Source organism: Populus alba, chromosome 1 (genome assembly GCF_005239225.2).
Source record: "Populus alba chromosome 1, ASM523922v2, whole genome shotgun sequence".
Taxonomy (NCBI): domain Eukaryota; kingdom Viridiplantae; phylum Streptophyta; class Magnoliopsida; order Malpighiales; family Salicaceae; genus Populus; species Populus alba.
In genome coordinates this window covers 3359-19269 of record NC_133284.1, presented here as the reverse complement: position 1 = coordinate 19269, position 15911 = coordinate 3359, and the positions used below count along the sequence as shown (strand labels likewise).

General features: G+C 39.3%; 1 protein-coding gene and 1 pseudogene across 1 annotated transcript; one reads left to right on the top strand and one right to left on the bottom strand.

Annotated features, from left to right (window-relative positions):
• Positions 1 to 11266: 11266 nt before the first annotated feature.
• LOC118035869 (RGS1-HXK1-interacting protein 1) lies at positions 11267 to 14024 on the bottom strand. Its single transcript, XM_035041520.2, has 8 exons — positions 13741 to 14024; positions 13493 to 13559; positions 13314 to 13391; positions 12594 to 12646; positions 12322 to 12458; positions 12173 to 12237; positions 11726 to 11784; positions 11267 to 11620 (listed from the first exon to the last, which is right to left on the bottom strand). The coding sequence occupies exons 1-8, from the start codon at positions 13906 to 13908 to the stop codon at positions 11531 to 11533; spliced, it is 717 nt and encodes a 238-aa protein (XP_034897411.1). The 5' UTR covers positions 13909 to 14024; the 3' UTR covers positions 11267 to 11530.
• Positions 14025 to 14026: 2 nt separating this feature from the next.
• Positions 14027 to 15645, top strand: LOC118035868 (uncharacterized; annotated as a pseudogene).
• Positions 15646 to 15911: the final 266 nt, after the last annotated feature.

The window sequence follows — 15911 nt, the reverse complement described above, 5'->3', positions numbered from 1 at the left end:
ATCCAATTCCAAACTCAAACCCTTTAAGCTCCTTCTCACTCCTTTCACCTAGCAATCTTCTCCTCAACCAACTTTTAACTCAAGCTTGGTTATTTCGCATCTCTAGACTGTATTTTGCTCATCTAGAAATGTTTCTCCTTTTATTCATCTTCTAGCATCATTCCTTCCAACGTCGCCTTGTCCTTTCTGCTCTTGCTCAACTCTATCCTTAGTTTGTCCACTTGCCTTCTCAATTCACCGTTTAACCCTCTTTCTTTTGAGGGTTCCTCTATGATATGAGATTTGACTTCTACACGAGGCATGGCTGAAGCAGCTAAATCATCTTCAATATTAACCTCTTTTCCCTTAATAGGCTCCTCTATAGCGCAAGGCATGGCTGAAGCAGCTGAGGCTCTCCATTTTAACATATCCTTCGCTCACACTTGGATCTCTCAAACCTTCTATTTCCAACCGAACACTAGATGCTTCCAATCTTGTTTGATGATCTCCAAAACTTCTTTTGCCATGGGATCTTTGAACAGACCAAAGAATTGAGCAATTCCCATAGTTCTGGGAAACAAAACTGTATGCCCCCGAATTGTCTTACCACTAAAGTCGGAGCAAACTCACATAACCCGTAATCCCCACCAATGGTACCCAATGCCTTTGTCCACAACTCATTAGGACCTTCGTTGTTATTACCCATGGCTCTCCATTTAAATCGCTATTTAGGTAATCCTTCCAATTTATCAACCCAACCCTGGTTGTCTAGATCTCCCCATTCTTCTTCTTCCACAATCTTTAGGGTTTTTGAGTGAACCACCAAAAATTATTTGAAAACAGGTTTCTTTGTTTCGATATGGCTCACCATCCAAATATACAACAGTTGCGTGCAGCATCTCATTGCTCCTTTTCCAGCTTTCTACAATGGTTAAGTGTCAAAAATGTTTCGGCTAAGATAGCAACCACTGGATTGATCTGTGTGTTCTCATACTCCACATAAGCAGCGGCGGCCTCCAAGCTTACTAAACCAGTCTGACTTGGGAACAACACAAGGCCAAATATACCTAAGGCAATCAATCTCTCTTTTTCTACTTCTGACTCCTTTTCCAACTCTAGCATCCTCCATTCATTCGGAAACTCGGTCAACAATCCATATTCCTCAATCGTGGGGCACAAGTCCACGCTTCCAAAGGAGAAACATCGGTATTCTGGATCCCAAAAATGAACTAAGGCTCGCACAGCTGGGCTTAAAACTTCTACCTTTGCGATTTCCATCAAACGTCCGTATTTCCTAAAAAATGCATCTTTATCCACATTCTGAAAATGAGTCGTTAACTTGTTCACCTCATTCAATATGCAATTCAGGTTCTTGATTGGCGACATCTTCTTAGCATCGCTTCTAAGGCAGTCTCCTTCAATCAATTGTGACAGTTCAGAATTCTTTCCATACTCTATGGAAGGTTTGGTGATGGTCATTTCGTTCACAAATCCTGCAATTCAAAATGCATGGGGGGTTAGTCTTGTTTCGATGCAAAAGATTTATATCGGAACATACACCCTAAGGATAGGTTCTAGTTTTTTTACGTGAGACATAGGGTAGGTTTACTACTAGGTCTCTAAAAGAGGGTCTCTTGCTGTTCCAGTGATCACCCTCGTAAAGGCGATATGGAGGTCCAGCAGATAGTGGGATGGCACGTGTACCAATCACTATCAGTCTAAACACTCAGCAAAGAGTTGGGGTTTACACAAACTTAAGCCTTGACTCAAGTCATAAGGCAAGCTGCTAGTCCCCCACTTAAACTTAGAGTTACATGTGTGTGCCCTCCAAAACATAATAATAATAATAAAGTGATGCATGACTATGGCATGTATTATAGAATGTAAAGATATATGCTAAAGCTTTTAAACAAAACATCATAAGAAAACAAAAACCAATAACATATAACATAAACAAACAAACAAAAACAAACAAATCAAGCTTAGTCCTAACATCCCCAGTGGAGTCGCCATTCTGTCACACCCTCCCCTCAAAAAATTGATAAAGGCACGACATCGGCTGGCGATTTTCGTTGTGTTCTAATGATTTAGTTCTTTGGAGTCGCCACCTAGTATTTGGTCACTAGGAACCCTAACTGGTCTTTTAGAAATTCTAAGGCAAGGGACTGGTTGCGTAAAGGGAAGGTACTAGCACCCCTAATACGCCCTACCTAAGGTAAGCTGCTTGGTGTTTGGTTTGCTCTATAGTCTATGGTGTTGGTGTTTTCTAATCCCGTCAACTCGTAAATCGCAAGGAAAAGAGAATAAAAAGAACGAAGAAAATTTCACAATTCCTAAAAAAAAAAAAATTACTTTTCACGGCTCGTAAACCGTGGAGAAAAAAATAATTTTGAAATATTCTCGATTGCAGCCAAAGCTTCTTTCAAAACATGTGCGTTGATTTATTACTCCCGATAATATTTTGGATGTTCGTCCTTTTAAGGATTTCTTCATCCAAACATTAGCGGTGAACAATAATCACAACTTCTCCTCCCAAAATAAGATTTTTATAGTTTTTTGGAATATTGGCCAATACCCTTTGGAGTTTTACAAACGGGTTGTAAAATCCACAAATGCAAAAAAATGATTTTTGTGTTTAAGAAATCTATGCGAAACACATTTTCAAAGCTTCCAATATTTTTTTTTATATAAAAAGAACATTCAAAAACATGCTAGTGTATTGGCCGTATGCATGAAAACAAAACATTTTTTTTTCTTTTACGAAAACAGGTGTTTTTTAAATACTGAAATTATATCCCCATAGTATAAAAAAAAAAAAACAAATCAATATATACCAAGAACAACAATATATTTTTTTTTTTCAAATTTTTTTATTTTTTATTTTTTTTTTTATTTTTTTAGAAAAAAAAAACATATATACACACACATGCATAATATAATAATATAATAATATAATATAATATATTAAATGGGCTGGGCCGGCCCAATTAATTGGGCCGGACTCCAGCCCCAAAAGACGTTGGGCCGGACTCGGCCCAACAGTGTCTTGTCTTCTGGGCCGGACCGGCCCAGACCCGCAATCTGGGCCAGACCGGCCCAGACCCAAATCATTGGGCCAGACCCTGTCTGGCCCAAAAGAAAAAAAGAAATGAACGGGGGGAATTATTTTCCCCCCGTGCCTCCTGCATGCAGAAACGATTCTGCATGCAGGGGGCAAGAAATAAAACAAGATAAAAAAAAAGGTGCAGGGGAGGAGGCGTACCTGGCGCGGCGGAGACGATGGCTGGCTGGCGGTGCTGCGGTGGAGGCGGTGGCAGTGACCTACTCCTGTCGACTCCTCACGGCGAATTCCAAGTGGTCCGGCGACGTCCTCTCGGTTCGTTTGCTTGGTTTCGGTTTTCTCACTTCCCTTCTGGTTTCAAACCTTCCCTTTACTTTCGGTTTTCTTGGGTTTTTTTGGTAACTCTCTCCTCTGTTATGGTGTTTCTCTCTCTTCCTCTCTCTCTCAACTGTCTCGGTTTTTTGTTGTTTTTTTTTTTTTCGGGTCACTCCATCGGTCCTCCCCCCTTCTCACTCTGCTTCTTCTCTATTTATAGGCAATATCGGGGCATGCATGGGGGAACAAGGCGTGCTGGTCGGCAGGCGCCGCTGCCAAGGTGCTTCTCTCGGGTTCGGTGGCGCGGCGGGTGGTCGGCCAGCGGCTTCGGCTTCGGGGGTCCCAAAGTGTGGGGCGTCGGGCCATGGCACGTGAGGAGAGAGCGGGGACAAAAAACCCCGGTTTTCCTCTCCTCTGCTACGCCTGCGGGGGGGAAGAAGAAGAGAAACAGTGCCGTTCAAAACGGCACCGTTTGGTCCTTTTTTTTTTTTTTTTTTTTTTTAAACGCATGAAACGGCGTCGTTTTGGAGAAAACGCGCCGTTTCATTTAAATTTGGCGCCAGAAATGCGCCAACGTTCACATCAGTCCCCCAATTATTTTTGTTCCTTTCAATTACGTCCCTGACAATTTCGGTCTTGTCCGCCAAGTTGGCCGCCTTTTCCACTTTGGTCCTTGGCCTCTAAATTATGCAATTTAGCCCTCAATTGATCAATAAACTTCCAATTTCTTCAATTAGGCCCTCAATCAACTCCAAACAGCCCCCTATCTTTGCGCCTTTTCCAAATTGGGTCCCTGGTTTCGGATTTTCACAATTAAACCCCTAATTGGCCATTAAACTTCAATATTTATGCAATTAAACCCCTTATTTGACTTAATAAATTCCTAAAAATCATAAAATTTGGCCCCAGGACTTAATTTCTTCAATTTAAAGCCCAAATTGACTTAAAAAAATCAATTTTCTTGCAATCAAATCCCCTATAAATCCAATAAAAAAAACAATTAAACCCATAAACATCCAAATTTGGGCTTCTCTCCTCAAAATTCAAAATTTTCTTCTCAATAGGGTTCTCATCCTTCAAGAATATTTTGTCAAAAATCCAATCTTTGTATCTTTATACTCCTTGACCAATTTTCTGACCATTTTCCGAGCGCTTCTGCCTCTTGTCATTTTTCTAACCTTCTTTGGCTATCTATTTTATTTTTTTACGGGGACCCAAAAATGGGTTACAACAAAAGTCATGGGATCATATCACAACATTCTTTTCCTTTCACCCCACAACAAAACAATGTGGCTAAAAGAAAGAATCATCATCTTCTTGATGTCGTTTGAACTCTTCTAATTGAGTCATGTGTTCCTTCTCATTTTTGGTGTGAAGCTTTGTGTATTGTTGTTTATTTGATTAATCGATTATCATCTCCCAACTTGAACAATGATTCTCCATACTTTCATTTGTTTGGATATGCACCAAATTATTCCAATCTTTATATTTTTGGATGTATTTGTTTTGTTCACCTTCCTGCACATGACATAAATAAACTTATTGCCCAATCTGTCAAGTGTGCTTTCTTAGGATATGCTAGAACCTAAAAAGGATTTCTTTGTTATGATCCACATGCATGTCGAACTCGTGTCTCTAGGAATGTCATCTTTTTTGAAAATCAGCCCTTCTTTCGCACACAACAGACTTCAGCACTTCCTTCTCTATCTGTTCTACCATATTTTCCTGAGCCGCCAACACTAGTACAAAGGTTTAAACCTGGTTATGTTTATTATAGACGCACTCCTACTTCTGATCCTTTTACAGGTCTCACTAAGGTTCCTTCACATCTTCCTTTGGCATTCGATCCTATTCTACCCACTTCCTATGATCCACCACCTCTTCGTAAAAGACCTCACAAACCTCCTGAAAGGTATGGTTTTTTAACTCCTACGGCTATATCTACTCCTTTGTCTTTTATTTCCATTCCCACTTGTTATAAACAAGCTAGAGAACATGAGTGCTGGCAACAAGCAATGGAGGCAGAACTTCAAGCACTTGAGGCAAATCATACTTGGGACATTATTTCTTGTCCTCCACATGTTAAGCCCATTGGTAGTGAGTAGGTCTATACTGTGAAACTCAAGTCTGATGGCTCTTTAGATAGATACAAAGCTCGATTGGTTGCTATTGGCAATAAACAAGAATATGGCTTCGACTATGAAGAAACATTCGCACCAGTTGCTAAGATGACCATGGTGAGAACAATTCTTGCTATTGCATCTTCTAAAACTTGGCTTTTACATCAGATGGATGTAGAAAATGCCTTCTTGCATGGGGATTTTAAGGAAGAGATTTATATGAAACTTCCAACTGGTATGTCCACAACGGCTTCTAATGAAGTTTGCAAGCTAAGAAGCTCTTTGTATGGGTTAAAACAGACACCTAGAGCCTGGTTTGAGAAGTTTCATAACACTCTTCTCACATACTCCTTCACACAAAGTCAATATGATTCATCACTTTTCTTTTACAAGACCACCACTGGTATGGTATTTCTCTTAGTCTATGTCAATGATATTATCATCACTGGTAATGACATTGGACTGGTCACAAAGCTTCAACATATGTTGCATAATACATTTCAAATGAAAGATCTTGGATATCTCACATATTTTTTGGGGCTAGAAGTTCACTCTAGAGATCATGGTTTGTTCTTAAATCAACATAAATATATTTAAGATCTCATTGAGCTAACGAGTTTAAAGGATGCTACTACGGTTGATACACCAATGGAGGTAAATGTGAAATACCTAAAAGATGAAGGCGAGCTTTTGCCTGATCCTTTTTTATATAGGCAACTTGTTGGTAGTCTTATCTACCTAACAATTACAAGGCCTGATATCTCCTATGTTGTCCATATAGTTAGCAAATTTATGCAGGCACTTCGACATCTTCATCTTGCTGCAGTTCGTCGTATTATTAGATTCTTAATTGGGTCACCTACTCGTGGGTTGTTTTTTCCTAAACAATCTACTCTTAATTTGACTTCATATAGTGATGTAGATTGAGCTAGCTGCTTGAATACTAGGAAGTCTATCATAGGCTGGTGCATTTTTCTTGGAGATGCTTTGATTTCTTAGAAGTGTAAGAAGAAAGACTGTGTCTCTAAACCTTCTATAGAGGTTAAGTATAGAGCCATGTCTGTAGCTTGTTCTGAAATTGTGTGGTTATGTGGTCTTATTTCTAAACTTGGGTTCCCTCCAACTGATCCTACTCCACTTCATGGTGATAATACTAGTGTTATTCAAATAGCTGCGAATCCGGTATATCATGAACGCACAAAGTACATAGAGGTGGACTTTCATTACATTAGGTGTTATCACTCTTCCTCATCTTAATACTAATCTTCAAATAGCTGATGCCTTTACAAAAGCTTTGACACGCCAATGACATAAGTTTCTCAATAGTAAATTGATGTTGTTAGAACTACCAGCATCGATTTGAGGGGGGATGTCAATATATTCTTCTTTCCTTAGTTTCTTTTATAGCTATATATTATATTCTTCTTTCTTTATTTAGTTTCTTTCATAGCTATATATCCCTTGATTATCTCTCTAAAATTTTCATTATTGTCTAGGCCTAGGATTAAGGGATCTAATTATGTTTATTAGACCCTAGAATTAAGGGATTTGATCATTCTTGATGTATATATATATTGTAACTCTCTTAGTGAAATATACAGAAAACATTTCAGAATTTCTCTTGCATTATCTTGTCACTTCTGAGCTGACCATCTACGAAACTATGGCATTTTAACTCGGATGTGAAATATGATTTTCCATGGTAACAGTCTATTCAGATCTGCATGTCCGTAAGCATGCACATTTCTGTGAATTATGTAAGCTGTATAAGGTGTGTCATGATGTTTGTAGTTTGCTTCAAGTGTTTCATTGATGTCTCAATGTTCATTGCAGAACATGATGGATGAGCGGCTTGGAGAGATCCAACATGTTCTATATAAAACTGTGCAAGGTATTCTTAAGTTTTGGAAATGTCTTGTTATTACTAGCAGTATATTCATTTTCTTGAATTGAAGAACTCGAAAAATGTCTTAATATGGAAACTTTCAGTAACCGAGATGCAGAAGTGTACATGTCATATTGATATAAATATCATTTCAATGACACAACAATAAATTACAACAATCTGGTAGGAAATACTATTCCAGGAATACTGTTTACTTGTGAGATTATCCCTCCTGACAGTGCTAAACCTTAATCCCTTTTCCAGGAGTTGACCAATCAGTTGATTCAATTGGAGAGACACTTCAATACCCTTGAACTTCGGAGTTTTGGTGGAAATGATGGATCTCACTCAGATCGGATAGCTTTGCAGAGTAGACAAGTGCCTTCAAGGTATAGTTGACATTAGATGTTTAGCTTGTATATGACGGTTAGTACTATGCACTCCATCGCTTGTTGCTTTTCACCAATGTATTGTTACCTAACCCAGAAAGGTAGACACTTCCTGTCCTTGCATAGTTTACAAAACACAATGAGTTCACATTTTGCAGCTGCTGAACAACTTTCTGAAAGTCTCTCAAAAGGAAGTAAAGAATCACCTGTAGAACAAAAAGAAGTAAAGAATGAGCTTTTTGAAACAATTGGGATTCCCTATGATGCCTCTTTTAGCTCACCAGATGCAACGGAAGTTAGTGATACCTCATCATTGAAGAAACTTTTACTTTCTCCTGGTTCTACTGCCACCAAAGGTAAGTCTAGGAGACACCGAGCAAGTGCTATGAAGAGTTGTGATCCAGAAACTTCAAGGAGGAGGAGGGACTCACTGGATCAGGTAATTCTTTTTCAAGCCACTTTTATCAATCTTGATGCTCTCCCCTCTGGTGCCCCTCTAGTGTTATTTACTTGCCAACCGCAACTAGTTGGAATTGAAATTTAGCTGTCTTGAGTTGGTCCTCTAGTGATACTCAATTCACTGAAGCTAGTTTGCTTTTGCAGATAGCCAAATTCTTTCTTACAGGCATGGAATTAATCTACTAAACTGTTCAATTAGAAATATGAATAGAGCTTCGCTCAGATTATTCTGCTTTGTTGCTTGTGCTGTGGATTTCACTTGCTCTCTTTCCCCTTGACTTTTTGACGATGCAACTTCTTATGTTTAAAACAAACAAATTACTTCACAGGTAAACAAGTCAGGAGATGAAGCCGTACACCACTAAGATTTAATACAAAACTTGAAGATAAAAATAAATGATGATTGAATCTTCATAGACAAGTTTAGAATCCATTCAGAAGTGCAGTTCGGTTTCAGTGTTCATAAGATTATACTAAAATATATGGGCCTCTAAATTAGCAGACGCATTTTTAACTTGGAAGATAACCGCAAATTCCTGTTACTATTTTCTTCCAACTTGATTATGCTTTTATTAACTATTTTCTTACAACTTCGAGTTATGCTTTTATTAAATTAACTTCCAAGTATCTCATCTCATCCTGTGAGCTGATAGATTTTCTGGAAACATTAACATGCATGTTAATTATGACCCGAGCTGCAGAGCCGGGCTAGTTTTGAGCCTACAAACACTACTGTAAAAAGGGTGCTTTTGCAAGAAAGTCAGAAGAAAAGTGTGGATAGGTCATCCTTGTTGAAGGATAGTCAAGATGTTAGCTCGGTGGACAGATCAGCAGTTCACCAAGAAAACCGGACATTTCCATCATCTTTCTCGCACCCATCTGAAAGCAAAGGTGAGCTATTACTAAGTTAAGATGAAAGAGCACTTCAGGCATGTTTGCTTATTATCTATATGCATATGAAGAAAAAACAACTGATGATGGCTTTTTCTATGTTTAAGCAGGCTTACAGTATGGATTCACCAAACGGGCAGTCGAGATAAAACCACCTGCTGCATTTAAATTGGCAACTGATCCTCTGTTGCCATCACACCCTCTGGCATTGAGGTCTCCTGCATTGCAAAGTAACAATGCAATGACCTTATCGGTTTCCTCATCGCTAGTATTGCTGACAGCAGAAGACAAACATACCAGGGAAACTTACAATATGAATGCTGATAAATCAAAGAGTATGTTTTCTCATATTGAGGAGCCCAAATCTGTTTTGATCAATGAGACCAAGTCTATTCAGCAAAATGAAACTAACCTAAATAAAAAATCTGCTGTCTCAACAGTGTCACCAACACAGACATCGTTGTTTCCGAAGAAGCCAAATGAGATTTTTGTTTCCACTTACAGTACTGCGCTCGCAAAGTCAGCAATTGAAAGTTTGAAGCATGGACCAGCAAACACCAAAGGTTCATTTTTTAAATCTGCTAGTAAAAATCATGAGCCTCCATGCTCTTCTGTCGGTGCTACTCCTGTTGCTCCCGCCCTACCTGGAAAAGTTCCTCGTATCAATGTTGCAACTAGCACAAGTCAGCCTAGTGAAAAAGCCTCTTCTTCTCCAGCAGTCTCAATATCGCTTTCAGTTTCCTCATCTACAATGATCAATATATTAGCAAACATCCCATCATCAGTATCTACACTGATCTCGTCAGGCACAATGCCATCAAGCACAGCTTCAACATCCCTGTCATCAGTTTCTTTCTCCCCTGTTTTACCTTCTTCCATTTCATTATCTTTTCAGGCCCCCAAGACAGTGTTACCCTCATTTACTCCATCTCTAACCTCAGAGACTTCCAAGGAGCTGCAGCCCCCTCTAGGAAAAAACTCCACCTTCTAGACATCCAACTCCTTCACATTTGACATCAGAGTCCCTTAAAAAAGAAGAATCAGCCTCTTATGGGCAAAACCGCACCTAATTTTTACCCCACTCCTACCCCTTCAGTGTCAGAATCGCTTAAAACAGAGCCTCAACCCCCTGCTGGAAAAAGTCAACCTTTCCAAAAGATATGGGTGCATTCTCTGGTGGCTTTTTCGACCTGCATCTTTCAACTTTCAATCTCCACAGCCTTCACAACCGTCTCCACCAACAGATATGGGTGCATTCTGTGGTGGCCTTGCTACAGGAGCAGTTGCTCAAGCTCCTGCTCAAAGCCAGTGTGGCCAGCCAGCACAGATTGGCCCAGGACAACAAGCACTGGGATCAGTTCTTGGCACTTTTGGGCAGTAGACAGTTTGGAGCTGGTTTACCTGGAAGTGGTTTTGATTCTACCAGTAATTTTGATGGTGGCTTTGCTACTAGTAGTTCAACAGGTGGCTTTGCAAGTGCTGCAACTGCTGGCAGGTTTGCCGGTGTTGCTTCTATAAGTGGTGGGTTTGCTGCTTTGGGATCTTCTGGTGCAGGGTTTGCTGGTGCGGCTGCGTGTAGTGGATTCGATAGTGTGGCTTCTGGTGTTGGATTTGGTGGTGCGGCTTCAGGTGGAGGTGGATTTGCTACCACAGGTAGCATTATTGGCTAATATTCTATTTTCCTCGTTTTTTGTTTAATGCATTCGATGCCTTTGCTGATTTGTAATGCAAATTTGCACGGGTAGTGGATTTGGGGCTTTTGGGAGCCAACAAGGTGCTGGTGGTTTTTCAGCTCTCTCTGGTAATGAAGGAGGCAGCCAACAAGGAATTGATGGTTTCTCTTCTTTCAGCGGTAATCTGGGAGGAACTGGAAAACCTCCAGAATTATTCACGCAGATGAGAAAATAGAGTTCGGAGCTTTCATACTAGGCTTTGAAAATTTTGCTCACAAATGAAAAAAATATTTCCGGGAATTGAATGTAAATTGTGATTCACAGCAGGTTACATCACATTATGTTGGATATCCGAGTTCTGCATTGTCTTATACTTGATCATTTTACTAAATATTTTACCAGTAGATGTGTCAATCCATGAATGAATAACCATATTATGTGCAGATATGAGAACTGAATAACAGGAAATACAACGGAATTTGAGAATCTCCAGGTAAAACAAATGTTTGGTATTTGACATTGCAGGACGAAAAAAAACCGTAAGTTGGATTTGTGGCTGTTCAAGTTGTGAGCAGGAGTAAGGGGGTTTGAATGCTGGAATACAAAGCCCACCTTCTCTTCTACATCACAAACACATTACATCACAAACACATTATGTTGTATTATAAAATTCGAGAACAGCAGGAGCATAAGGAAAAGAGAGAACTAAGCAAAATCCAGGAGTCGAGAATTTTCAACCTCAGCATCATTCTAAACTATCAAACAGGAATTCCTAGTTCTGAAATCTTCATGATCCGCTTGTCAAGTGCAGCCCTTTGCTGCTTCAAAAGGGAGGTCATAGAAGCAACCTAATCAAATATAAGATAGAGAACCTTCAACATGGTTATCAATCAGGTCAACATACAAACACCATCAAAAGATAGAATTATCAAATGAGAATTGTCAAGACTTGCCTCAGCTCGAAGTTTCAAAGCATCCCTGCCAGGAATTTCTCGAAGTCCATCCATCAAATCTAATGCAAACTCACAAAAACTGGAATCAAACACAACGATAATTTTTAAAATGGGATGAATATTGGACTTGATGACTTAATCTTCGCTAATTGGTTGATGCTTGATGGATAACAAGCAGCTCATGAAGGTCATGAGTGCCCCATGCTTCAAGTTGAAAAATCAAGGTTTTCCAGCTATCATTTTAAAAATAGCTAATCTCTGACAGCCAACAAGTCAAGACCATAGGAGATTTTTCCTATCTTCCACCATGACAATTCAGTGGAAAAATCTCATTACCGAACACAAACCCATCACTTATAAAACTGAAAAGAATGCCCCAAGGACTGGTCAAAGTTCTCAACTCTATGACATAACAAAGAAAAATGAGAAAGTCTTTGGCATCCAGACCTGCAGTTTTGGTTTCAACCTTGTAAACTGATTTAGCAAGACGCTGAATTTGAATCCCAGTATCCCTACAGATATACGCATTGAATAAACAACCCTGAGATAACTAATGAAAGTATGGCAGCATATAAGAGATCACAAAGTCAAATTACAGGAGCTCAGTGTGGCCATTTTTCATTTCTTTTTCAGCAAGAGATGCCCTTTCAAGCAGTTTTCTGCTTTCCTTCTTCATTAAATCAACAGAAAAGCTGAATTCTTTTACATTCTTCTCTGCTCTTAGAAATTGTGCCTGCACGTGTACAGACAGATGACAACATATCCGAGACATGAGAAGCAACCTTCAAGTTTTAATTGGAATACAAATCTAGGATCTTAGGGTTTTTATTTTACATAGTAACCAAGTTAAAATGAAGGGGGTAGATACCTCCTCACTTTGAAACCGACCCAATGTATTCCGAAACAAAAACCTTCTTGGCCCTGCGCAAAACTCCTCAAATGTCAGCTCATATTATGGTGCAGTAGCCAGTAGGGAACAAAATATATGCTTTATATTATATGATTGTAAAGGATGATCAAGCGAAAGCAAAATCAAGCACTATAATTTTTGTGGCAGTACTAGGATAGTTTGAATTGAAGTGTGCGAACCAGTCTTGAATGAGCTATAAATATGTCTCCTTAAGTTAAATGAATAAATTGCTATAAGCTTCTTTTTTTTCCCAAAAAGAACTCCTTTTATTATCAAAGAGTTGGGTGAAATCAACACTTAGATTATGCAGTTTCTAATATAGAATGAAGCCCAGGATGTGAAATGGCTTCCACTACGACTATGCCTGATTTTGGCACACAGGATGATCTATATATTATATAGTTGTGGGACATTGTGGGACAAAGACACAAGATCATCATTTTCTTTGGTAAAAATATTTTTAGGGGCTGCAAGAAGATGGAAAAATAAAAAAGGAATGGATGTGATTCAGGTTACAGTATATTTCGGATTCTAAAAGGTATTAAAAGAAGGTAGAGAGAGCTAAAAGAAAGGAAGACATACATTAAATTCTTCCTACTAGTTATTGAGAAAAAAAAAAAAAAAAAGGAGAAACAAGATTGAGTAGGATAGGTAGAGGAGTGGAAAAGAAGAGGAGACCTCGCATGAGGAAGAGCCCGGCAGTGAGAGTAAGTCCAATGGCAGCAGCTGGGTGGTCCTTGGCAGTGAGCAACTCCTCTGAGAATAACAAAATTAAGTAGAAAGCAAATTGATTTAAGAGAGATAGTGTTTGTTGTGCTAAATAAAGTGTCATTTTGAACAAAAAAGAAGTAGGGAACCTTTAACTTTGGAGAAGAAAGTATTTTCGTAAGAGTTGAACTTTGAAATGGCTTCTGGTACATGGTCCTGCAAAGCAATGTCAATCATCAATCTACTAAGCATATGATGGGAATTATTTTCTTTATTTAGGAAGACGATTAATCGGAAGTGATTAATTAATAAATGTAGTTAAAAGAAGAAAAGAAAAGGGAGGATAAACGCAGATTAGAATATATGATAATGGTTTGTAAATAAAAGAAGGAATTGCCTGAAAGGAGCGAAGATGGGAAGAAGAGGATTGTTGGAAGGAAAGAGCGGAGCGAATTGCAGAATCCTTAGATTCCTTGACAGTTCGCTGCAGATCCTCCATTACTTCCCAGCTGCTGCTGCTGCTGCTGCTGCTACTATTATTACTATTATCTCCTTCCTCACCCATCCCTCTTCTTTCTCTTTCGATCAAACCTTAAGCTGTCTGCCTGCGCTCTCTCTCTCTCCCTCTCTCTCAGTCGATCCTCCAACCTCTGTGACGCGGTCGCACTCGAAAAAATGAGACGATGGATGGATGGGGTGGGTGGGTCAGTAGTGATTGATAAACCATGAAGCCCAATAATAGGAGAAAGCCCAACCCAAGCCCACTCCGCCACAACACAGCTAGCCTGAAGAGTGAAGATTATAATTATAATAACAATAAATGTTGCTGGCTTTTTTTGCTGTTATGCAAGATCAGGAGGGGATGTTAGTAACTGTAACATACATGCATAGATAGATAGATCCAAAGAAAGGTGAAGAGCAAGAAAAAGGAAAAAGCGATAAAGAAGACGAAATTTAAAAAAAAAAAAAAGGAAAAAGGCAAAGGAAGAAGAAGATTGATAGATGCCCATGAGGCTTAAGGCCAAAGGCGCCTTTTCTCCTTCCCCCTCTTCTTCTTGTTGCGATTCATCTATTTGATATCTATTATCAAAATCATTTTCTATTTTGTATGAGAGGACGAGACAGAGATGTTGTTTTGTAGCGGCGGCGCGGCGGCGGATGTTGTACTGCCGCTCATCTCTTCAAACACTGGTTTCAGAGTTGGCTTCGCGATTACGACTCTCTCCAACATTTGGCCCTAATTTCTTCATTTACATTCAGGTATTTTCTTATTCCAATAATTATAACTTACAAAAAAATAAAACAACAAACTCATTATCATTTTCTCTCCTCTAAATCTTTTTTCTTCTTTTTTATTTCAATCCCAATTTACTGATTAGTTTATTATGTATGTAGATTGGTTGCTCATTGATTGGATCCCTTGGAGCTTTGTACAACGGCGTCTTGCTCATTAATTTGGCCATCTCTTTGTTCGCCCTCGTTGCCATTGAGAGCAGCAGTCAGCGCCTTGGACGCACCTACGCTGTCCTCCTTTTTTCCTCTCTTCTCCTCGACATTGCCTGGTTCATCCTCTTCTCTCGCCCCATCTGGTACCTCCTTTCCTTTATCACCTCACTTTTCTATTCTACTCTAGTTTTCCTTCACCTGGTGTTTAAACAAGCAGCTTGGCCATTACCATTTTCCCCCTTACAAATTAGTACTCTGTTGCTGACACACGCGCGCGCGCATTCCTGTTCATAACTATCTTCTCAGTTACTTCAAGGGGATCAACCCCCTATCCGTTTCTTCCTTTGAGGCTGATTGCCCAACAATAATGGCGATCTAACAAGGAACCGTGCAACATCTACTTAATTTTCTTTTCTTTTCTTTTCTTTTTTGTTTTTATGGTTTTCTATTTTAGGATTATTATACTTAATTAAGGACTGCATGGGGGAGATTCTTCCTTTTGTAACATGTGTATTGATTGAAAGCATTATCTGTTTGTGCGTTATGTATGCAGGGACATTTCCTCAGACGACCGTGGAATGTTCTTCGTCTTTTCAGTGAAACTCACTCTGGCAATGCAAATCATTGGTTTTATAGTGAGGTATGTCATCCTCATTGTTATGGATTCAGATCTACAGATTGGGCGTTCCTATATATAGATAGTTTTGGCTCCTCAAGAAGCTGATTTCGATCTAAGAAGTAGTTTTCTCAGTCCAACAACTCCTGCTGCTGTTGCTAGACAGTGCTCGGATTCTGATGTTGTTTTAGGGGGTTCCATTTATGATCCAGCTTATTTCTTCATTCTCTCTTTGAAGACGGACAAAGACAACAAATGTCTCCGTGGGGTAAGCTATACCTATTCGTATATCATTCTTTACTTATTTAACTTGCAATTGATGGCTTTGATATCTTCACTTCCAACTGCTATATAAGCTTTCTTTTTTCATGTTTTTTCTTTTATTCTTGCATAATACTTTTTAATGACGTAAATGACTTGCCCATAGACATTTATGCCTGATTTTGGTTCAAGTGGAAGGGAGGAAATTGCTGGAGGAATAAGGCAGGAAGGAAACGGTGGCTCTT

Excerpts from the sequence above, each read along its gene's own strand:
- LOC118035869 (XM_035041520.2), bottom strand. The coding sequence starts at position 13,908 with ATGGGTGAGGAAGGAGATAATAGTAATAATAGTAGCAGCAGCAGCAGC. Across the intron at positions 11,785-12,172 it reads GGTTGAAACCAAAACTGCAG|ATTTGATGGATGGACTTCGA; the intron begins GTCTGGATGCCA and ends AGTTTGCATTAG. Across the intron at positions 11,621-11,725 it reads CTTTGAAACTTCGAGCTGAG|GTTGCTTCTATGACCTCCCT; the intron begins GCAAGTCTTGAC and ends ATATTTGATTAG.